Raw genomic sequence first — 26,743 nt, 5'->3', positions numbered from 1 at the left:
GAAAGTAAGCAGTTTTAATATTTCCGTCTTGGCCTGTTATTGGGATTCAGTTTTTCTTTTCCCGCTGAAGGCGAGTCAACGGATTTATTTATGGGTTTTCTTTTAAAAATGTTTCCGATGAGAATTAATAAGCGTGTCGCAAGTGCAAGTGATTTCTTTCGTTTAATTTGATTTCTTTTTATTTGAAAGGAGTTTTATTTGAGCGTTTAAATTGATGCTGCTGCCATATTGAATTTTGTTGAGTTTTTTAACACTGTACTAAAATATCATTACCTGCTTTGAGTACAATTTTAATTACGTTTCGTTTCCATTCAATGATTTCTAAAATAATTAGGTGTTAGTCCATTCCGTATGTGCTTAAGTATTAGGTATATCTTCCTCCAGTATACAGAACAGTGGTATTTCTCATAAGTATTGTTCAGATGAACCTTGAACATGGTTGCTCAGCACTACAGATGCTGGGCACGCGACCTACTAAGATTCCGCTGACGCGCCGTAATACACGGACATCATACAAAGACATTTATGTGAATGTGTGTGTTAAATGAATTAGTATAAATAGCTAGGTTTTTTGTAAATAAATTTGTCTTCCACTAGCAGTCGGGTTTTACTTGTCTGTTGCGGGAGTCCATCCTCACCCTTATCCTTCACTGTGGCAAAGACACCTTAGCCTTAATCGGTCACGTGAGTCTGCGTGATTGGCAGTGAAAAAACCTATCCTGTGCACATTGCACGCCGTGCACATCCCTTTTTCCTTCCCACTTTCCGTCTGTTGCCTTAGGTCGCCTGGCGCGGACATCCTGTACCTATTTATATATGTATATATCACACAATTATGTGTAGGGCTAGGGTTGTAGGGAATTAGGGACTTAGGCTCATTAGGTTGTAGGGTGTTAGGCACACCGGAACATTAGGGCCACCTCCTCACCCTCACGTAATTGTATCTCCGTACAGTCAGCCGGTTATCATACAAACACACGACACTATCAAGTACTCTCTTGACGCACATACAACAGACTAACACTTTACATTAACACTAGTCGGCGACTGTACAAGTATGAAAACCATGCTTTTTCATAAGCTAGGAGCTATCATGAAAACTAGTAAACTTTGGCGTGTTCAGTCCAGTCTTCAATTTGTTTGATCAATTTGCCGCGAGTGTACTTAACTAGTTACCACAAACAAAATTAGAACGTCAATAAGTTACAAAGTAAGAGCAAATATCCAATATCTACAGCATGAGCTCGAGGGTGCAGAAACAATCGCATCAGCTAATCCGCCTAACTACATAAACACACCCTGTACGCCATTCATTCCACCATATTTTCATAAATGCAAACATTTAGAAAGAATTTCCTTTCAAAGATCATAAATATTTCCCACTTTTACTGCTGCCCTCCGAAACCTGCCGATACAATCCATACTCTACCCCTCAAGACATAAGCTTCGAAATGCTTTCATACAGAAAACTCATAAGCGCGTTTTAAAACTCGAAGCGGAGAATTAAAGATTAATTCGGGATCTGCAATAAATATCGGAACGGAGCGGTTCAGAAATTGGAATCGAAGAATTGGAACTTATTTCTGTTCCATTTGTAGATGAGGTGTTTTTGTTCGTTATGAGTTATGTCGTTTCTGGACGGATTTAGTGTCCTCTCCGGCCATCGACAAAGTCTATGCGACTATTTTTTAAGTTGGAAAAAAGTTGATTGTTTTTTTAATTCGTTGAAAGGGTTATGATTTGATTATCCAGTGTAATGAGAATTAATGGCGTGATTCGTAAAAAATATTATTTAATTTAAGTAATGTATTTGTTCTAATGATAAAAAACTTTTTAGATTGTAATTTTTGAGCTAGAAATTGTATCTACCCCCAAATAAATTAAATTATCCTGTAATCAGGGTGTCGCTGAAAATATGTATCCAATGCAAATCCTTAAATCTCATACAGCTACTGTCACACAATGTGAACTATAGGCATAATTCAACAATAAACAATATTCCGTAACATTCCGTTTTTGAAATTTCAGAAACGTTAACACCAATCCTACAACCCCTTATTTTCAGCCGCGCGGTAAAAACATATTTTGGCGCATACTTCCCCGTGAGTGTTCGGCAGAGACGCTCCAAGCCGCAGCCCCGACGCGCGTAGCTCTTCATTAGCTGGAGACGCCACCACTACCTGCGGGGGTACACTGGGAACCTGACTAATTACTGAAAATAGTAATCAAGCAAACACACAGTACACCGTAAATCGTCCACTACACTGGGTAGGGTAGGTTATAATAGAAATACTATAGAAATTCCATCATAGTTACACTGACGAGCAATGAACAAGTTCCGGTGAAAATAGCACCAAATTACTCCTAAACGGAAAAGATCTTCGTTATTCAAGTAAATTTACAACAGTGCATCAGAATATTACTAACGAAAAAAGGAAATATTTTTCAAAACTTGTCAAGTTTTTTAGCATCAATAGTCAATGTTAGCCCAAGTGTATAGAAGAATAAAAACATTTGACTTTTTTCCTACCTTACCTATATCCAGTCGTGAGTCCAGAGTACGACCCCTAGCAGTATCCCACCACAGAGTGTCGTAAGTCAGGGCTGAGAGCCGCAGTAAGTCACTCACCGCACACACGTCTACTGGCCTATGTGAGGATTCGACTAATAGGTATGTGTGCGATGCACTTGGTAATGTAGCAGACAGGTCTTGTATGGATACATTTTTAGGTTATGAAAACAAAAACATGACACATTTATAAGGCGGATGGAGGCCAGCGTTTAGCATCGTGTCTAACCTTTGGTATCGTTGTATTTTTTTGGGTTTTTGGTCTCTATTTTAAAATTGAGATTTGCCTATTTCAGCGAGACTTGTGTGACACAAAAACTGCATCATAGTTATGTGCTTGTGAGTCACCTTTATTTTCTACGGTACGGTTTAGGTGCAAGATTCGTGACGTTACTCTATGGATCAGTGAAAAAGCTTTCAGATTTCTTCTCTACTATCCAGGACTGCACTGACCATTCTGAGCGCTTCCTCGCTCTACCCGATCGGCTTTCAACACTTATTCACATTAGTTCTTTAGCTCATCGCTGTCCCGCTCCCCCCGCCTCTTTCCTCACCCCTCTCGCTCCCTCACTAAGTGCATACTACATTAGCCATTTCTGTCTCAATAGGAAACAGAGCTTTTAGAGATTTTATTGTTTTTATGTAGAGTTTGGCGCGAGATCGCATTAGCCGCGTTTTTGCCGCTCACGCGGGAATTGGCATTCTACTTGGGCTTGTTTGGATATCGGAAATACTTAAGTAGGTAGGTACTTATTTAAAATCTTGGAATACGTCATAAGTATACTTATTATATTTATTATTATTATTATTATTATTTTATTCTTTTATTGCACAATATACATATGTAATTATGTACAATCAGGTGGACTTAATGCTAAAATTTATTAACTAGCTTCTTAACCTAGTTAGTTAGTTACTATGATCAAAATAATCCGTATTAAGGTGCCTAGTTATCCAACAAGGTTTGCTATGCGTTTGATATCTACACATGTCATATTTATTGGTTCACATGGCATAGCACTCATGGGAACGGATTTCTTTCACATCATCGCACAGTATAGCTAAGTACATATCACATCTTTGGAGGAAAGGCAGTCTGAATAGGAATTTAAGATAAAAATACCTACGTATTTAATCTTTTTGAAAAACAAAGTCACGCTAAAGCAATTCCGATTTTCAAAAAAATTGGCACTCAGTCTACAAACATATCCAACTTAGCTAATAATGATTTAAATCTGTAAGTAACATCTAGTGAAGTAGAGAGGTGGCCAAACCGCAGGCGGCTTGTGGTGGCGCCACTTTAGCAGATTCCATCTACGCTATTGAACTGTTCACTCTAGTTTACAGCTAATTCGTTAAATTAATATTTACAGCCACTTACGTGATAACAAGGCTTACCTTATTATTATTTTTCTAGACAGTGTTTCTACAGGAGGCAAAAGGAGGTGACTCAGGGGCTCATTCTGAACCAATTTGTTATACGGCTTTTTTAAATTCGTAAAATTTTAGTAAGTAGATATAAACGGCAAAAATGCATGAGATAAAATGTGGAAAAACAAAATTAAGCTAATTTTCTAATATTACTTATCCATAAAATCAAAAACCGCCAAGTCCCAAAATGATAATTGGTCCAGCAAACGATGAGAAACATAAGTTAGTGAATGTCTAATACGAATACGAATTCAGCTTGGAATGGCGGTGGAATGACACACACGATACAAGTAGTATGATACGACACAACAACAAGTGAACAGCAATAACGCGGGCTCACACTCACAGTATGGTTGGACTTAGCGCCGTGCCTACACGATCAGTTTATACTTACTGAAAATCTTCAAGTCAGTCAGTTAAAATTCAAATCAGTTTAATCTTGCAGGGCTGATATACCAACACAGGCTGTAAACCATATTTCAATTTTAGTAAGTACCTAATTTAAATCTGTAAACGTAAGACTGGTGTTTTCACATCACACATGATGTACATCAAAGCATGGGCCTTTTATTTTTCATAATCATGGTTTAAGTATTTTATTTTAAGGATAGCTGATCCACTGCAATCATATTTTATACTTCAAAATTTATATGCTATCGTGATAGAATACTAATGTAATATTTGAGGTGCTAAACCCTGATGCTACGGAGACAAGACAGGGGAATAGACCACAGTTCTAGACCTGAGCAAAAACTGACGGTGTATGTCCGGCCCTCGCTCCAGTAGTTAGAATCATTAGTCCAGTGCCGCGCGGTCGGTTAATGCGAGTAGTTGCATTGTTAGTGTCTGTGTTTGTTGTCTAACTGCGCGACTCATTAAGCCTTTAGCTTCTAAACTACCTACTTTATTATCACTATTACCATTATTTTGATTTACTTTCGCGATGCGGTCGCAACTTTGGGTATTCATTTGGGTTTGCTATCATTCTACTGGGATTAGATTTTAGTAATTACTTAACTACTACACAGTTTTGAATAGCCAGTAATCATTCACTGCAGGTCATACCGAGAAGCTTCTTCTACTACGTGGTAAAAACACACGTAGGTACATACACAAAGTATAAACAGTCCACTGTTGGACATAGGCCTCTTCCTAAACAACTTAACAACACAAACCGAGAAAAAATCTATCTGCCACAGCTGGGAAAGAACCCGGGACCTGCAGCACAAAAGTTACAGTTACTCGGCATTGCGATATCCGGTCGTCTCGTCATCCGTCACGCCATTAGTTAGTAGGTAACTTAATAAAACACTTTTCCCAAATAATTTTACCCATTGCCTATGAAGTTAAAAATACTTTAGTCGTATTCCGGAACTGAGATTGTTTATTTACAACAATTAATTTACGGAATTCAGCCCAAACTTATAATTGCTAAGCCATCCACGGCGCAGTAATTACAAACAAAAACACCTTTAACTTCCAAACTAATAAAAGTCGAAAAAATATAATAAACAAAATAAGGTGTAAAAACTTTTTTAATCGCGAACTTGCCGATTTTATTTGGGCGCGACAATTTATTGTTTTTAATTCTATTATTAACACGATGGCGGTGGAAGGTGGGAATAGGGAGGGGATGGAACTCCTTGAGAATGTTGTCGATAAGATCCCTTTGGGGCTTGTTTATCGATGTCGAATTGACTGGCCTATAAAACCCAGGACATCATATCTAATTCACTCACTGATGGACCAGTCAATAATTAAAACAGCTAACAGGCACATGCCGGTGTCGGTGGTAGATCGTAAACACTATAACAATCTAGAGGTGCTCATCTCACCAAAATCTGTTTTCTCATTTTTATCCGCCACTAATTGTAGACTGGTGAGGTGGTGAGCATCGCTTGGCCTCTCTAACCCGTTTTTCCTTAAAAGCAAAAGTGCTGCTCTATCGACATCACTAGCTCCCAGGTGGTCCCCTCACTAGCTCATCGGCACCTCCGCCTCCAGCGCTGTTTACTGCCGACACCTGCACTTGCAGTTTACAGCTGGAACTGATATTATTGCCACTACTATAGTAGATTATACCTGCTAGTGTGTGCGGGAATAGTTGGCTTGATTTAGGAAATATTACACAGGTTAATCTACTTTTCTATTATGTGAATAATATAGTAGGGTGACCAGTTAAACAGTACCGATAGATACATTCAAGTGTACTAGGTACATAGGTACCTACTGTAGATAATAGCGGTTCTTCCATGTCAGGAAAGAATATAAGACAAATTTACAATAGCAGGTAGGCATTATAATTATAACCTGCTGAATGAAATTAGAGTTAATTCATCCTAAACAACATTTCTTACCTTCTAACCTTAGAAAAAAAGCAATACCATTTAAGCTTAACTTGGTAACATATCATTCATCAATTATCTTTTAATTTCAATTTGGCGCACTCCATTATCGTCCGAGTTATAAAATCATTTATTTTAATCCAAATTCAAGTTGAAACAGTACCTAATAGTATTTGAAAGTGTATCACCGCAGGGCCGCGATGTCATCGATGGTATAAAGTAGTATGGAGTGCGTTTAGTAATCGAGTGAGTTTCATTAGTGTAATGTGCTGGTGAATCGAGTGGAATAATGCGATTATTGCAGCGGGCCTGCGGTGCGGGACCCACTGGGACTGGGGTTGGACCTTACTGTTAAATACACTCACGTGCAATTAAAAAGTTCTACCTGCCATTGACGTTTCATATTTCACTGGAACTTTTATATTGCTCGTGAGTGTATAATAATTTAACATCACGCCCATATTTTTTATTTGAATTTATCATTTTATGTCTGCAGAAACCTATCATATATTTAAAAACATATATCTGTCCTTAGCTTACTTACTTACTATTCCTGCAAAACGTGTTTTATACCTATAGTTACTACCTAGAATTATATATGACAAAAACATTTTAGTATTGTTCATTTCAGTTTTTGGTTTGATATTATCTGTCCCAGTCTCTTTACGTCACGCTGTCAAAAGCTTAAAATAATTCAGACGAATTGAGAACCAAATTTTTTTAAAGTCGGTTAAAATACTTAAATACCCACCAACCCAAGCAGGCCCAATTCACAGGGTCATGCTAAGAATGGTCCGTAACGGATCCCCAAATAATGTATTTAGGGTCCCCCTGCGCCGCTTCGCTGCAGTTTGTTTATAATATTGAATTATGGGATTGATTTACCGACAGTCGCGATGAGATTAAAAATTAACTGCTCATAGGGGGGATCGGTTTAGGCTCGTTTAAGCGATTAACTAGTTGACTTTTGTAATTGCGAGGCCGTTTAGCAGCTGATGATTTCATCAAACTTTTGTTTATGTAGCTGATCATATTAAAGTTTATGTCATGTTATTAAAGTGAGTTAAAAAAATATAACTTAGGTTCTGCCTTGCAATTTTAAGACAGCCTAGCTTGGAAACTGCTTAGGAACCTATAGTAAATGACGAATTATATGTATAGATTTTGTTACAAATCTGCAGTATATTGAATGCATATAACTTATTATTTCTTTCAGATTAAAATCTTATAAGATTTCTTACTTTAGGTTTGGATATTATTTTATGTAAGTATTCATATTTATCGATTGTATCGACATAATTTTATATCAGCAATTATAGTTCAATACTGAAATAATTTAATTATTATTACTATTCACAAGTTTTCAACTTAGTCTACCGATTACCTATTAGAAAATAATGAGATAAAAACCTAAACCTGCACGCATCATCCGAAAGTTAGTGAAACAATCGGAGCGCCTGAAACTTTCATACTAACAACAACACGAGGAGATCCGCTCCTCTCAACGCCTGAAAATCATCTGAAATTTCAGTACAAGAGAACAAAGCGGGGAGTGGGCGGGGCCACACTGTCGCCGGCCAATCAGGGCAATGTATCGTCTTTCTATCTCCTTCACTCGCATTTTACTTCTCGTTCACTCGTGCAGTCGATTTTTGACATCTGAAATGTAGTTTTTATGAAGTTTCGCGCAAACGGAGATTGCATGTGTCACAATAAATACTTATATCGGTGTCACACATGCAGTATCACACCAATCGAGTAAAAATTGCTTTGTTTTTTACCGAAATTACAGTCCGTGAACTTTTATTAGTTCTTTATCTGAAGATCTTAATGTACCGAACATACCTACCTAGGTACTCAAATACATCACAGTTTGTAATTACTTATAATTATTTGTGTTACCAAAAATTTGTTGTTGCATCATTGCATGTTATATTTAAAATTTATATTGTTAAGGGTTAAAACTTCCTGCTATAGGTCCTATGTATCAATTTAAGTACAACACTGCTGGAGTTTTTTTTTATGTCAATATAAAGTTTTGAAAAAAATACTTTAAACTGCTTTAAAATAACCATTGTGATGAAACACCCTTCTGAATAGTGATATTATGATCACTAATGGTTTTATAGCTATGCTGCTTACCGCGGCCTCGCTCGTTATAAACCGACAGCCACTTCCATCGCTATTATAAATCAATCATTTCATACATAACCAAAGAGATACCCGGTTTGTATGGGATTGTATCAGTCAGTAGGTAACCTAGACCTATCTAGGTTACCCTATTTCTGAGGTAGCTACAATCAGAACAAAATAGTCCATAGTTCTCTTGTACCAACCCAGAAAAAATATGCTTTGTTTCCTAATTTCATTTATCACAAACATATTAGATATCTTTCAAAAGTTGTAGAACAACCAGATTGAATGAAATCAAAATATACTTACCTACCTATTAAGATGCATTTTTGAGAAATAAACCCATGATATTTTCATTGATTAAAAATAAATTTCGGCTAATGTTGGCTAATAAACTATCCATCACGTCCTTAACAAAAGCTCAATAATAATATAACAGATTGGGCGGCAATCCGGCAATATAAACTGCTTCTACAATAAAGGAGAGCATATAAAAGGTGTTCCAAAAAGCCCGACTACGGATGTGGAGCTGAATGAGTGAAGAGGGGGCATTGTAGTCACATCCGGTGCAGGGGTAGTCAGGGTAGTTCAACTAAGTAGGTAGAGGTAGATAATGCCCGTTCGTCTAATTTGGTTATGTAATGTTTAGTGTGCTTTATCAAAATGAAATGCAGATTGGTAGGTTAGGTAACTTTGTATAGTAAAAGATTCCATCTAATCAATATATATTGTATATCTATAAATGAATTGAATTGAATATCAGGTATTTACCTACTTACTGGATTATTGTTCCTACAATAATCATTAGGTATTATATACCTAGATAGGTAGGCATATCTACTTTATAAACTTATCTATTAATAGATAATTGAACTACCGCCAAATATAAAATTTAATAAGAATAAATCATATTAATAAAAATCATGATGGCGTATGTAAAACTTAATTTCTTTCAGATCATGAGGTAAAAGCGTAACGTAGAGACATAATTTTTTTTCTTAAACCCCTCACCAAGCAAACCAAATCAAAATCTACACTTAACACTTTTGATGTCCCAAAACCGTTGCAAAACCATTCAACTTCCGGCTAATAATGACAATTAATAGGTTATTTGTCACATAAATTACGCGACTAGAGATCATAATAGATCTTAAAAATATACTCCCATTCGCGTGTGAGCTTATTATTGTGCAGGCGAGGGGGCGGTGCAGCGGGCGCGGGGGGGACCGCAAAAACTGCACCCGACTTAATTATAAAGAGACAAGAAGCGCCATTAAATAGCCATTCGTTCAATTTACGCTCCTGTTCTCACACTCTCCGTCCCCGTCCTCCGCACGCGGGGCAAAGCGAGATGGCAACAGTTCTGTACGTGCGTCACACAGGGGGCGGCGGCTTCAATATAACGTTTAGATTGACTGGGCGGCGTTCTCAATTCAGGTTTTTTTCGTGTTTGCCGGGAGAGCTTCGGGGAGCTTTTCATTTGGTATCGGGTCGCGTCCGGGACCAGTCGCGCTTCACTCTGTGCTATTCATATACGATGGTGACAACGCGATTGCACGGTAGTTTCTGAACTCGTACTTTAATCAAAGTGTAGTGTGGACAATGTCGGAGCTGCGTGGGTCGCCGGTGTCGCGGCTGGAGGGCGGGTTCGCGCCGCTGGCCGCGCTGAGCTCGCTGGCGGAGCAGCCGCCGCCGGCCGCCAACCCGCACGGCATCGACCACATCCTGTCGCGCGGCGCCCCGGGCGGCGGGCTGCTGGCGCCGCGGCTGTCCCTGGCGGCGGCCGCGGCCGGCATGGCGCACTACCTTCAGCACAAGCCGCTCTACTGGCCCGGCTTCCAGGGGCTCGTGTCCAACCCCATGGCGTGGCGGGACCGCCTGCAGTCCAGTGAGTACTCAAGTGTTTTGTTATTTAAGGGGTTTTGTTGGGCGGAAAGGTGAAAGTTTCTTATTAGTGCCTCGCAGAGGTTCAAGGATAAATCATAGGATCGTGATAGTAATTTAAACTAAAATAAGTATAAATAAGCATCCCCTGTTGAAGATTATGCACCTTATTTACTTTTAGCCACTTAGTTATTATTCGTTGGGAAACTATTCTTCAACTAGTAAATGTTACTATAAACACTCGTCAAGTTATTTACAACGAACTAGCAAAAATCATCATAAACATACACTAAAAGACCCAATTGTATACCTGTGTTTGTTAAACCATATTAAGTAGGTAATTATTTATATAGCTAGGTGCATAGTAAAATGTACTACGAAGTTTTCGTAGGCGCGCGTAGGCCTCGTTCTTTCAATATAAAAGACATCAACGCGTCGCGTCGGTGAAAGTTCTAATTTTAATGTTCGGGAAATTCTCTTACTTTATGAAATTAGGCAAGTGTTTAAAAGTTATTGGAATTGTTATAGGCTACTAAGTGCAAAACAAACCCACCTGCAAATTTTATAACCGTTTCTTTAATACAACAAAAAAAATAAACTCGTTATTTATACAAGAAAACAGGTCAGAATTATATTGAATATAAATATAATAATTACAGATTCTATGGTGTCACTAACAATCAATGTTTATTTAAATGATACGAATAAGTTTAGTAGGTATAAAATAAAACTATTAGGTACTCTACTAAGCGGTGCTAGTGGTTCAGCTATGGACTATCCAAATAACTAGGTAACTAAAATTAAGTGTCGATGTAGTTTTTTAAAAATAAGCTTAAATCTTACAAACGACCAATTTTAGACGTTGGTTTACTTAGTGATTCCGTTACCTCAATGAACTTAAAACAAACCAACAAAAAAATACGCAAATCGTAAGCATAGTAACGTAACACACCTTTACATCCTACGCTACGGTCAGCAACAATGACCATTATACTGACAATAGCCTCCGTGACATTCCGTGACAAAGCCTTCTTTCAGTGCGCTGTGACGTATTTCCGCGCGACGGGAGACCGTTTCCGGTTCCGCCGCCGCCGGCTCTACCTTTTAAGGTTCTGAATGGCCTTTATTCAAACAACCGTGTTTGCACAATTTTATTTGTAAAATTTATAGTTTATGAATGTCATAGCAATACTTACTAGTTTTTGGGTTCTGAGAATTGCATGGTTCAGTTTCTAAAATTTTGGATATTTTAATTTAAATGTGTTAGTTACAATTACTTACCTAATTGCGACATAAGAAAGGCACTATAATTAGGTACAGTTATAATACCGTTGCACCGAATGTTTTCTCATTTAATATAATAAAACCTTATGATTAAAATTAGATAATAGTGTAACCATGTTATCAGTGATCATGACCACACGCCGCGAGTAATCCGCCACCACGCCTGATATCGACACTGACACTAATTACATTTACCCTTATCGTAACAATATTGTTCACGTATAACTTTATTAAAACGATAATGTTTTGTGCGTGTCACTTATGGTTAATAACTGTGTCATGGTTATAATATTTTCTATGGATTTCGAAAAACAAAACGTATGGAGAACAAATAAATAGGTAATAATGAGTTACAGAAAACTGGGGAATAGTTGAGGATGTATTTTAAGATTTCTATCTGACTGAATCACATAATTTAACTATAGTAAAAAACAATTAGGCAAAGTACAAAGTTACCCTACTTTTTTATCATGGCTAACAATACGCAACATATTACCTGCCCAGGAAAAATTCGGCGTAATGAAGCAAGCAATCAACCGTGCAATATTTGCACATCGATTATTAAATGATGGCTGATAACATGATGCAATAAGCATCACAACTTACGAGCCATAATGCGTGCTTATTACAACTCCTAGATAGTGCCGCTAGAACCAGATAGACACGCCTCAACGACCTATTTAATAAATATAATTATTATCACATATTTAATAAATATATTATCTTCCTGTTAGCTGTAAGACCGCCATAATGCGATGTACAGATAGACACACCGGTATTTACTGTAGATAAAGACGTGATAACGGCTGTATTTGATCGGTAATGAAAGTAATGATGTAATGTTGAGCTTTGAAATTATTTTAAATCCTAAATTCCTAGAAGAGGAGCATTGTGCGCTGATAAAATTGTACTCTAAATATTATAAAGACCATGGTGTTGAAAAACTAAATACGTACAAAAACTATAATACTACTTACCCATTTGGTTATGAAACGTATAGTTATAATTTAAACATAATAAAATAAACTGTTATTTTCACACTTAGTTAGTAGTTAGGTAGGTACTTACTAACCTACTTATTCACACTCCTATAGCTACTTAGGTAGGTAGTTATTTTTATGACTTAATAAGCGATGTCTCAACATTAAACGATGTCACAATATTTAGCGTTTATTCCTCTATTATACAGATTTTCAATATATTTCAGATTTTTATGGTGAGGCTTACGAGGAGCTGGGTGAGGATTAACTTTAATATCCAGTTTAATAATACCACGTCATATATTATCACAATATCTTCTAGTTATGATGTCAACATTCCTAACCACATCATAGAGAAGATACTTATTGATACCAGTGGCTCACTGCGGGTCACGTTAGGCCTAATTGCACCTAACAATGAATATAACCTCTAATTCTATATTTTTTAACCCTCTCTTCCATCCAAGAGATTGCTATAGGCAATAAAGTTGCCTTTTTGTTCTGTTAATTTTAAACTAGTTTTTTCTGTTTTGATGCAAATACAATACTCTTTCTTATAATTATGTACTCTGTACAACGTAACCAGTTAAAGCTCTATATGATGATTATATTATTGTGTACTCGAATGTGCAATTGAGTGTTTGGCAGCACTGCTGGTCTGCTGTAAAAGCATTTTGTTTTCAAACACGTCGTTAAATTTTGAGATACCAGAGTGTCTATTCATGTCACTTGTGCTGTGTGTCAGCTAAAATGGTCTGCAAGAGGCGCATCGTGCACTGACAAATTCTCACCTTTTGTAAATTTGCCTACCTCCACAAACACAAAAGTATTATTTGACTTTCCGTAACAAAATAAAACGCAACCCTTCGGGAATAAATGAACCGGATCCAATTTAATAATATTTAAAGCCACTCATTTAGTACCCGGCAGAAACAACGGCGTCTACCTATAACGGGGTGAAGGAATTAACGTCAAACTTAGAATAAGAATACTCTAGAAAAGCTATTATAGCCAAACTAACTACTACTATTTCCTAGTGGTAGTCATGAGTTTTTAAATTCAGTTAATTCAATTTTATACATAGTAACTTTTTGGGAATACACCAAAGTAGTGAAGATGATAAAGCTGTTTTTTTTTCCACTGTCTGTGCATAATATAACCGCCTTAAGCCTGTGTACTGCTAAATATATTGTTAAAATTAAAGGATGAAAGATTGTTTGACAGTAAATAAAAATTGAGATCTTGCCCAAAAACATTTCAGAGACTCTTCTGTAGCTAAAAATACATATAAAATTAGAGCCAAATAATAATTTTGTTGCAAAAAAAAAAAATAATATAAAGATAATAGTGTCATCGTTGCAGTTAAGAAATAGTTACATGTATTAATTAACCCCAACAATGACTTACGCCTAGGGTTTCGTTTTTCCCGACTTTTTTCTGTTCCCGGGAATTCCCGGGAAACGGGAATTTATTTTTAATGCTTGGTTTTGCTATTTTCGGGTATTAAAAGTCTATTAAAACACTTATAATTAAATCAAATATACTTTTATCATTCGTATAGGTAGAAAAAAGCAACAGTCAGATAAACAACCGAAATTATAATGATTTGTTTTACATGCCAAATCATTTGTTTTTCTTAATTGTTAATTAAACAATAACAAAGGAATTATAATTAACAGTTTGAAAATAGTATTATTATGACATACCTATACAGGGTGTTGCAAAATTGGTATACTACGCCGAAACCTACATGTGCAGCATGTTATATCTAAGCCCGAAACTGAAATCAGAATTCGGAAATTCAAGAAAAAAAAAATCCATAGTGAAAGTCACGTGACCAACAAAGTTTCTATAGAAAATGAAAAAAAAATTTCGCGAATTTTCAAATTTTGATTTCAGTTTCGGGCTTAGATATAACATGCTGCACATGTAGGTTTTGGCTTAGTATACCCTTTTTGCAACACCCTGTATATAAATTAGAATAGAAAAATAATTACATTTGAGGTAATGTTTTAGAAAAATTTATTCATTCAACGATTTATCGCTCAACCTACTTCTTATTTTGGTTTTCTCTATGCATTAGTAATTTTATAAAAATAAACGCGGGCACAAAACGGGAACATAAAAAAATTACAGGCGTCACACTAGCTTTAGCTTTTACAATACATACTCTTTGGTCACATATGTAAAAGCCGATCAATTGTTTGGTTTTAGGTAGGCGGTAGGACCAACAGATAAATAAAGATGAAAATATTGAATCAGGAAGAGGTGAAATAAGGTGATGTAGATGAGTCATTTATCTTTGCAATGAAGCTGCGCGAAAACAATAACACGTATGATTTTCCAATAATTTACAACAAAACCGAGTTTATGATCGTAGACGACAAGCCTGCCGAATTTTTTTTTCTGGTTAAGGTAGGAAAAACAGATAAATAAAGATGAAAATATAGCATAGAATCGATTAAAAATCAAACGCGGGAATTCCCGGGTATGCTATTTTTTTCCCGGTTCCGGGAAGGACAAATTTCCCGGGAATTCCCGGGAACACGGGAACGAAACCCTACTTACGCCTCATACTTATCGTGCCATAACGTTTTTCACTTTCAATACCAGTCAGACAGTAATGAATGAATGAAGTACGTAGGTACCTACTTAAAAAAAATATATCTTCTATTAGCCTGTTTAGATTGATCCATATAGGTACATGCTTTCATGGACACAATATATTAATTTAATACAACATTAATTCGCACTTATAACACAACGATCAGAAACAATAGAACTCAGAATAATAACACAGTCGTCGCGCAGTTCGCACATCGTATCCCGAACCAATTTAGCGTCCGGAATTTAATAGCGCAATAAGGCGCCGCGGTCGAATGTCGACATATTTTTTTAATTGCCGCGGGCTTGGACCCGGCGCGGACAGCCACGCATATGCTGCCAACTTGGACGTGCGATGAGTATTCGAACGCACCCCGGATTCGATTATTGAATTTCATTGAGTCGTTTAGGAAGTTGCCAATGTTGGTAGGTACTGTTATTAAATTGTGTTATTATTGTGTGTAAATAATCTAAAGATAAAGATAAAGAAAAAGATATTTATTTGCTTGAATATAGGTAATTACAATGATGTTCGTTACAATAGAGGTCAGCTATATTCTACCCTTAAGGGTGTACAATCTGTTTAAATTTTCATATAAGTACCTCGTTTTATTTAACAAAGCAGATTCTGGCTCTTGATTGACCTAAGATTTTTAGTTACACAAATAGAAGTAGTGTCAATCTATATTCTGAAAGCAAAAATCAGTAACTTCACGTTTCCGCAATCTCTTTGGAAACATGCCTCTTAAAACAATGGTTTATTGGCGAAGTTTTCATTAAAAAGCGGAGAGCTGCGGAACATTGTATTATATTCGCTCGCGCTGCTTCATTTAAATAGGAGCATGAATAATAATGCTTTAAGAAGAATTGTAATAATAATAATAATGTGCGCCCGCTCCCGCACTAATTACCTACAGCGCACTCTACGTGCGGGCTCTTCCCAACGCCAAAGCACTCTGAACACTTTTTTATAATAACGTGTCAAAAAAATAAGTACCTTTTGCAGATTTTATGTTCTTAGGGAAATATGAAAATGCGGATTGCTTGGTTTTAATTTAATAGGAATTGATAAAGAATATTTTTTGCCTTATTTAATTAAGCTTTTACCTGATTTATCAATATAGTTCGGACTTTGGATAATTCATACATTACTGGTAGAATACAAAATAATAAATAATAATATGAGGTATCTGCTCGTAAAGTAAAAAAAAAACTTATTACCTGATTAGTTAATTACAAAGTTTATAAGCAGGTTTATAATTTGAAACAATCATTTTACCTTACTCAATATAGACAACCTAACAGAAAGTGTACTTTACTTACCTATGTACCTACTGTGATCAAACCAACTGCCACCACGCGGAATCAATAACACAACTGCTCTGAATCAGGGGTCACGTGAACATAGCTAGGTATTCTATCCATCTAGTAGAGCATCAGTATTTTAGTTTTTTGGTAGATCTGCCTTTAAAATATTTGTACAATAAAGAATTAAATAAATAAATAAATAAAAATAGTCCGAATACTACTTGCGTTAAAATTTAGATAATTTAATTAATGATTCAATACAAATCGATCAATCAAAACGAAATCATTATACTAACCGACTATTATATTATATATCATATAAAATACTATTACACAATATAACATTATAATATTACATGAAACTACATGACATCAGTGTTAAACTACAACACAATATATATCATTATAATATTACCTACATGACATCAGTGTTAAACTACAACACAATATATATCATTATAATATTACCTACATGACATCAGTCTCGCACAAGACATCTACAACACATGTCTCACATCACACTCACAGGTGCGCCGCGCCGCGGTATCAGCTCCATATCACGAGTGTGTAACGTGTATTGTTTGTACTGCGACTAGTATTATTGGGTGTCGGCAAACTGTGACATACTGCAGCACTCCACCGGTTATCTGCTCCGCCGTTATTAATTTTGTTCGCTTTGATTTATTGCTCAGATGGCGAATGTTCGCTGTTCATGTGTTTGAATTAGGCAAGCTTAGATAATTTAGTATCTATATTTGTTTGTTTCAATAGTTCGCTATTGGTATTCGAGTTTTGTTGAATATTACAACTTTAACAAAGTAGAGGCAAGTTAATAAATTCTATTTTTTTAATTCAGTAGGTACTGTATTTAAATTATAGGTGAGTATGATAATATTTCCGGTAAAAGGTTGGTAGTTACGATTTTATGTCAGCCTCAATCGAGGCATACCGCATACCCAGCCTAAATATAGTATATTTTATAGCCTAGTATGTTTTATGTTTAAATAGTATTATGTATGGATATACATATCAGTTAAAAAGGTACAGCATTAGCCACATGAACACACATAAAACAACGTATTGATAAGCACATCTTCCTTATTTCCACGTACCACCTAGCTCAGTCTGTAAGCCGTAGTAGACGTACCGTCTCCGCCGCGGCACGTAGCGATGAAGACGCCATCACACAACACATTACACGACACACGCCGCCGCGATGTGTTTATTATCGCACGTGCGGTGATCAGACTGTGGGCGCGACGGGAGTGAACCGCAATCTTTTAAATGTTCGCTGAATTGTTTTTGAGAGAGATTCTTGATTCAAATGTACTTAATCTTAATTAATAATGCCTTTATTTGGGGGATTCAAATTCATAATTTACTTAAATTTCTTGTTACCTGAGAACATCGTTTACCTGCTTATTTTAAGCATCAGGTAGAACCTAGTTCATCTAGAAAATTTCAATAAATCTAAAAAGTTATGACCATGTTAAACATACGTAGAGTAGGTATCTAATCATAATAAAGACAGCATAATATCTTACAAAGGTATATCCGTGAAAATGCTGCGAGTCTCAACATAATTCTAACTTCGTGACCTTACACTGAGGCCTACCACCTACACCTATGTACAAATATCTACGCACATAGTCCCAAGTTGTAACTCCTATATTACGGCAGAAAGTTGCGGAATCCCGAAAGAACACGCAACTCCAAGTGCTCGTGTACGACAATTAACAGACTCATGTTTACACTTAGCCGCAATCGTAGGGCGGAGACAAGACGTAGGTCTTCGGCTAAACTTTGTGCTTTCGGCCCTCTCGGGTGCAAAGACAAGGTCACGTGAAGTATTAAGGCTCAAAATTCAGCTATTTAACTTGCTATGACTCGCAGATAAGTACTGGTTCGGTATGTCAGTAACAACTGGTAAGATGATGGAGCAGGCATAATAATATGATGATGCACGGTACGCCAGCCCATGATCGACGGATCATCGTCAACATCCTGCGATCTAGATACAGTATTGCGATAAGAATACTATAATGAACTTACCAAACGCCTAGGTATGCCTCCATTTAATAAATACCTGTAACAGAAAACATAAAGAATGTGGTTCAGTATGTCGGGTACATGCCCTTTGGAAGGATCAGAGATGATGATGAATATGAAACCGTATCTTCGGCTACATCTTCGTCTTTACTACTACTACCGTCCCACCCCTACTGTACTTGGAGAAACAAAATATAAGTAAGTGTTGGGCGCCATTTTGTCGAGTTCCCCTCCAGACCGCAGCTCGCGCCCGCGGTCGCGCCCCCCCTCCTTGCCGCCCCCGCGCCCCCGCTGCAGGGGGCGGCAAGGGGAACAGGTTAGGTATGTCCTTATTGACAAACTATTTACGGAGCTCCTTATTTCAACCCACCATCATTTACAGAGAGGAAAGGTAGAACCAATTGATACCTTGTACATGCTAATATAATTAATTAATATACCATTCGAAATTCGAAATTTGTTAAAAGCTAAAGTAGTGGGTGTATACTATACCGCATACGCTTATAATAATACAATATGGAGCAAATATCATAAACACATGAATAAGAACAGGATACAAGGATACAAGGCGGTAACAAGATGTATTAATATGTATCATACACAGCGCAGACTGCGAATAACATCGGTACAACATCGCGCGTGTTATGATAATGTGAACCTCAAGGTGTTTCATTCGATCATCCTGTATAATTCGCAACATTCTGTATGTTTTAGGGGCTGGGCACGTATGTAAGAAAGCTTTTAGGTGTATATTTCAGGGGCTGAATTTTGGCATCAAGTAACTGAGGATAGTTCTGGATAGGAGCACTATAGCGTATTGTATTGTATCGCGCATAATAAATAAAGAGCTGTGGAAGTTGTGATGATTTAGTCCATAGAATAACAAGTACAGTAGTACTCGTTAGTAGTACTAGTACACGTTATTCTATGATTTAGTCACAGCCGGAATCCTTAGAACTCGGTCTTCGTTACAGCCTCATTTGAAAATTATAAATTACCCTGTAATAGCCATTAATTCCCGGGTAATTACAAAAATACAAAAATACCTAAGTATATTAAAAATTTTGACCGGAGATCAGGATATTTACTATCCAATAAACAAATAATCTCAAAAAGCTCGTAAGTGGGTAGATAGACATTCTTTATTAGTACACAATAACTAACACCACCCCTCTCGCCCTAGCCCCTCCCTCACCTCTGTACAAATGAGAGCAGGTCCCAGTTCGCTGCTCGTTAGAGAATGAGGGACCGCACGCACGCGCCTGCGGAATTCACCAGTCGACTGTTCTGATTTTACTATTATGAGGGTTGTGTAATATTTTTCATTGTCATTTCTCATCAGCTATGCTAAGGTCAGCTTCATACAGTTTTATACCTACTTGTCTACCACACAAAATGCGGCATATTTAATCCGTCAACATTGTCGGTCCCTGCCACGAAGTACATTATGTAGTTACATTAAAGAATAGCCACTTATGGAGTGGGTAGAGGTGACCCGGATCCAGCCGTGGAAAAACATAACCTTTAATAATTGTTGAGGTTTTTAACATCACTTATACGTTATTAAATATAACTTAATGGTATCAATCCCTATCTCCTATGGGTCTCAGACTAGAAAGTGTACCTCGGAAGGGTTGCAGTGGCTCAGATTGCGCCCCTCTAACGATGTGTCGGATGGGACGGGACGGGACGGGGCGGGGGGGGGGACTAATTGTTGTTGGTTTCTGTAAAGCTGCTGTAAAGGGCTCTCAAGATATTACAATATTGTCAAGTGCTATGTGGGATTGCTTTTGTTTATTCATATAATTACCTACTTGATTTTATAAAAACATTTTAAATAGTGCTATTAAATTTCATATACACAGTTTACCTACATTTTAAAGTCTATTTCACGGATCATTTTATTTAACTCAGTGTAGAATCTGACAAATACAGAATTAGGTATAATCATAACAGACATGATTAAGTTATTGCTAATAATTACGTTTTGCCGTCTAACTTCATAATTAATAAAAAATAATTTACTATAAAATATTACTAAATGTATTACAAACTTTTCGTTAACAACACTATCAGTACCGGCCGCTCAGATTGCTCGGAAATCGTCAACCGCTTTAAATCCCTTGTAAACCTTAAACCTTAAGGATCCGCTGTAAAAGGGTTCACTGCGGTCAGGCGCCTACTCTCACCATCCGATTACGCACTTCACACTCTCCACCAATGCAAACTCTAATACAAATACCGCAAGGTTTGATTTTGAGTCCTTCCGCGGCAGGAGCAAAAGCTGTCGAGATTCCCCTCCGCCGGAGGGTCCTATAATTGTTATTTGGTGTTTTACTGCTCCTCGTATAACCGGTTTTGTCACAGCCTCCTGTCCCGAAGGACTGAGCCATTATTTTTTGAAGTCGTTACGGCGGGTTGGCTGATTAAATTAAATTAAACTGTGTGGTTTAGGCGCGGGCCGCGAGTTTAATAACTTTTGATTAAATGAGATGAGCGTTGCGTTATACCGTGGAGGAATAAGTACCATTCTTGGATAGCTTCTGTCACATAGAAATTTACAAATGTAGAATAAATAACAGAGCATTTTTCGCACACACAGACTAAGTACCTATTACAAAAAAATACCACGAAAACGGCACAACCCTCAAGAGAACCCCACACGCAAACTCTGTCCAGTAAAAATGTGGGGAGTTCCGAACAGCCGGCAAACTGCATCAAAAGCGTGCAAACTGCGCGTCCGGCAGATAATATGGAGTCCTCCCCCCCTCCCCCTCCCGGCCCCGCCGCCTGCATAATGTATGAGCGGATATTGGAGCTGCAGCAATATGCTGCAAAAACTCCCGCTTCAGCGCGAGTTGGACGGGAACTATTGAAATTGACAAATAAGCAGACGCGTCTTTTTGTGCCGTAGGTCGGGGAGCTAGGCGGGTGATCGTGTAGTGAGTCTCACATTGGAACGGACACTTTTTTAGTTATATGGGTGTTTTAAACCTCTTTATAGACTTAGGTAGTATTCGTATCAGGAAGCTGGTATGTTGTTATTTATAATATTATATAGGTATAGCACTATAATAACAAATTTGTTTTAAGAAAGTTTCAGTAGCAACGTATCACTTTTTACATTGGACCACAGTTAGTTTTCCAAACTTCCACTGTAATCTACCCTGAAAACTGAACACATGCAGACGTCAAACGCAACTGCTGTTAGAACCATATCCGATCTACTGTACAATGGAGGACAGTGCCAGTGCAACACTTGCAGTTCAATATCACCCTAACGTTTATACGACCAATAATTGATATACCTAACCTACTGTAAAAAGTCCAAGATATACAGGGTGAAAATTACATGCTCCTGAAAAAACTAACCACATAATCTACTGGTCAACAAGCTGAACAACTTTCCCCAAAAAACATATGGTCAGAAATGAGCTTTTTTAATGTCTTTTGTATAATATACCTACTTACCATTATATTGTGGACTTTTGTCCTCCAGTGTACAAATGTGGTATTATATTAGTCGTATAGCGATGTCCGCGGGGGAAGTGTGTGTTTGCATTATTGAAATGGAGTGTGGCTGGACTCGGCCGGAATCTTGATTTGAAGGCACCCTCCGCCCGCCGCAGATATTGATACATTTGTAGCAAAGCCGCGTGGCTATCGATGCTTTGTCGATCGTTTCAATCAATTTAGTGACTTATTTTTATTTGTTACGTACCGAAGTAAAGTTTAACAAAATGATTAGGTTATTTTTTGAACTTTTTCTTTCTCGCTAAATGATCTTCGGGATGAGTTTGCTTCCTAAAATAAGGCTTGTTGCTATAAATGTTTCATTGTAGGTATTTGTAAACTGTTACTGAAACTAAACTGAATTTCTAATCCACAGTCTTAGCTCAATATCATATCAACCAATCTGTAAAAAGATTTACTCCATTTCATATCCCGTTATAAGTACTTTAATTATAAATTATGAAGAATAGAGGCGAACTAATCAAGGCAAATATTATATGATATTTAAAATGTTATGAACACACTTGCCGTGTGTTCAATACACTATAAGCACTAATCCCCGTGAGTGCAGCCTAGACTGTGAGTACTGAGTAGGCATCCTGGCTCATGAGAACAGTCAACGACCTGCGATATACAGAGTGAAATTTTACGAGTGATACAACAAGGAACTGACAGAATATCATACTATAAAATTCACTTCTTTTTTGTAAATCTTCTGGTTAAAAAGCCGCGTGAGTTGCATGCTACATAAATAATGTGAGCCTTCTATTCTATTCTATTCTATTCTCTGTGGGGGTGTCAGTACCTGCACCTGGTTCTCTCGAGTGGAACCTTTGTGCATGTCCCCAAGGTCTAAACTGCCTTCCTAAGCTTGGACCATTTCCCACCACGCTGGTCCACTGCGGGTTGGTGGGTTCACATATCTAGATGTGCTAGATCTAGATATTCAGTCAGGTTTCCTCACGATGTTTTCCTTCACCGTAAGAGCGATGGTATACATTTTACTTAAGTTAAACGAACTCATTGGTACATGTCAGCGCCGGGATCCGCGAACCCACATCTCTGGGGTGAGAAGCGGGCGCTTACCCGACTGAGCTACCACCGCTCCAATAATGTGAGCATGTTTTATTAGGAATTCCAAATTATTTTAAGCAGATCTTATGAAAATATGTTTGGCTAATTACAGCATAATGCTGTGCAGTCACCTCAAGCACCAATAAAATGCTACCCTAATGCAACTTTAACATAACTATCTACATTAAGAGAAACTGCGCAATTACGAATTTATAGCCACAAAAACAGTTCTAAACTAGAACATTCGCACTCGCGTAGTGAAGCTTCATACAGCGGCCATTGCGACCGCACACAAACAAATACAGTCCCTAATCCTTGGGGGACAAAGTTTATATCTCAACGGTCAAGTCGAAACCTTCTCTTTCGTACCCCAGAGCATAATGCGGCAGGGTATTCGGATTCATTCACTGTGACAGCGGTTCGCTTGTGGAACAGTTTACCGCTACATATACGGCAGACAAAGTCTATAGACATCTTTAAAGCCAAAGTTCGTCAGCACTACCTCCAAGTGCAGAACGATCAACAAAATTGATTTTTAATATGTTTTATTTGATGATGATGATATTATATTATATTTTGTATTATTATTATGTATTAGGTATATTATAATATAATGTAGGAATATATTTATTATGTATGTATATAATTTGTATAGCTATTATGTATAAGTAAGTATATCTCTGTGTCTCGATTAAAGTAAATAACTTCTCTCCTCTCAGCCTATCGCACTACCAACCACTTTCTCGACATCACCAAAGGTTAACTGGTAGAGAATGCTACTAGCATTAAGTTCGCCTTTGTACAATGTTTTTATGTGCAATAAAGAATTTATAATAATAATAATAATAATATTTCATTGAGTGGCCAATTCAGTCGTTGGTCCTCTCGCGACGGTTCTGTTAATTACAACCGTATGTTGTAGCCGGTAGAGTAGATATTCGTGTGGGGTGCTTGTAAATCGATACGGTTTCAGGTTTCAGTGATGTTTGCAGTTACGGTGTTTTCATGTTCACGTGTACCTACATAATGTCTGTCTATTGGAGCTAGTTCCGAGCTTGTGTATCATTCGTGTAATGCGAACTGAAGGGTTTTACATTTATGTAAGTAGTTGGGAGGATAGCCTGAATTGAATTACATACGTACGTCGTACATAAGGGTACATAGGGGTACATAGGGATATTTTTGTTAAAGGATAAGATGATAAAATAAAACAAAACATTCCCTTTTTATTCAAAGGTGTTGTGGCAATCTTTCAGAGACAAATCCTGAAGTAAAACTTTTATACGTAGATACTTTCAATGCTGTAATGTAATTCCATAAGTTTATTGCGACCAATATGTATCCTTTACAGACTTTCAGTATTACCTAGAGCAGGGAGGAATTTTATGAGTTCTCTCGCCGAAATTCTTCTCTTTGCCTGATGTGTTTTCAAACATTTATTATTAGATAAAGGGTCACAAGTTGACCTAACCTATTATTTTTTTTATAGAATGTCTCCATAAAATATAAACAAGTAGTATCAGAAACGATGATTAAAGTTTTGTCTAGGTCAAATGATTTCAATATATTATTATAAGTCAATGTGTAGGTCATATGTATAAAAACCTCTCGCCCGCCCAATGATAAACTTCTACTCTGTACATTAATATTTAGCTATTTACGAGCCGTACCTTTATTCTTTCTCGTAATTCGTTATTTGTGTAAAAGCCGCGGCCGCGTACATAATAAATAACAGAAACAATAAATATGTATGTGTGTGTGTTACCTCCTTCGGTGAATAATGTGTGTGGTTTATGTATTTTTGTTACATATTTATTTTTATGTAAAAATAAGTGGAATAAATCTTTCAGCTTCTACTATCTCTTGTGAGAAACATGTTTTATTGTAACACTATGCGAATAATATTACATTGTTATGTACCTTTGTATATGTATTATTGTAGTTTCAATTAAAAAGGAACATCACTACACAAGACTCTGTCCTCGACTTCATCATTCTATCATGTACTACGATAATGCAGAACATTATTATGTAATTAGCTACAATATGAAGTACCTATATAATAACATCATGAAGAGTTACATAATTAACCCATGATTATGTCAAAGTTATGTAGGTACTGGGTATATAGGATTCAATTGTTGGATTGGTTAGTGAGTTTAACCATATCTCAACTCAACTGTCATTGCATGTTTTTGTAAACCCAAAACGTAATCTTTGCCACGTAATAATAATAATAATACACGTCTCCGTAAACAAGAACAAATCAAACCCTGCTGTAAAAGAGCAACATTTCTAGCGCCACTAAAAAGTGTCATAAAACAGCAAAAAGCTGACACCGTCCAGTTTTCATGACAATATCTTTCATGACGCGAATAACATTTGATGGAGCCGGCGGGGGTGAGGCGGGCACGCGAGGGGTGGGGACGGGAGGGCAGGGGAGGAAGATGAAATGAAAATAATCGTAAAAGCGTAGGGAGCGCGGATGAAAACATACAAATTGAATATCATCATTTATGATATTTTAAATCAGATTTGTTTTGTGTTAGCTCGTCATCGGGGAGGGTGTCTTGTGTCCGGATTTACACTTGTGCATTTGTTTTTGTGTCTTTTTGTCATTTACGTTGGTTTGGTTTTCTTCTCTTAGAAACTTACAAATCTAATTATTTATTTATTTTTGGGTTTCGTACCTCAACAGGAAGCCTTATAAACTTTTTTGTCCGTCCGTTTGTCTGTCCGTCCGTCACCACCCCTTTTCTCGGAAATGGGTAAATGTATCAAGGTGTTTACCTTGGGAAAAGTTCACATTAATCCAATTACTTACCTTCAGTAAGCATTACAAAGGCTGAATGTACCCAGCCAAGTTATCGAATTGTCATGCCAAAGGTTCTACATGTGGTTCTACATTATCAAAGTCAACTACTGACCTTTAAAAAACAAATGAATTAAAACCTTAATGCAGAGTCATAAAGTGCAATAATATGAGCATCAACTAAAGAGCCATAACTCGTGACGCACAAAATGAAACGTTAATCCACTAATGAGGTCGTATATTTATGAATGAGCGTTCGATTGCGCAGTATGTATCGGCCGGTTGGAATTAACACGATTATTGAGCAGTAATGGATCGTATCTGATGCGATAGACGCGGATAATGACGATCGATGGCCTCGTGGTACTGGATATTGAATGTTCAATGTTATGCACAGCGATTGTCTGCTGATGTAATTAGTATATCGCGCTGCGCTGATGATTGATAATATGGCTTAATATAATTTTAATATTACTTTCGTTAATTATGTACTTAACTGGCCCGTTGGACCAACGAAACACACACACAAAAAGCCGGCACTGGCTAAATGAGGAAGGCTAAAGAAGGTTTTGGTTTTCTTTGGAAGAGGCTTATGTTCAGCAGTGAATGATTACGGACTGATGATGATGATCAATCTGAAACTATTCTTTTAATGTATGCTGTACTTATGTTGTCAATACATTGAAATCTAGCTGATGCCCGCAAGTTCAGCTTCGTAATAGAACGTGGAAATTCCGGGATAAAACTATAAAAAACC

General features: G+C 37.2%; 1 protein-coding gene across 1 annotated transcript in view; it reads left to right on the top strand.

The window, feature by feature from the left end:
* The first annotated feature begins 9,928 nt into the window (after positions 1-9,928).
* Positions 9,929-26,743, top strand: part of LOC105391465 (homeobox protein Nkx-6.2) — a 47,529-nt gene continuing 30,714 nt past the window's right edge. The window contains exon 1 of the mRNA XM_038106964.2: positions 9,929-10,366. Coding sequence (XP_037962892.1) covers positions 10,081-10,366 — 286 coding nt within the window. The 5' untranslated portion in view covers positions 9,929-10,080. The remainder of the gene's footprint in view (positions 10,367-26,743) is intronic.

The sequence above is a fragment of the Plutella xylostella genome, chromosome 7, assembly GCF_932276165.1.
Source record: "Plutella xylostella chromosome 7, ilPluXylo3.1, whole genome shotgun sequence".
NCBI classification, from domain to species: Eukaryota; Metazoa; Arthropoda; class Insecta; order Lepidoptera; family Plutellidae; genus Plutella; species Plutella xylostella.
This window is presented reverse-complemented; position numbering and strand designations above follow the sequence as displayed.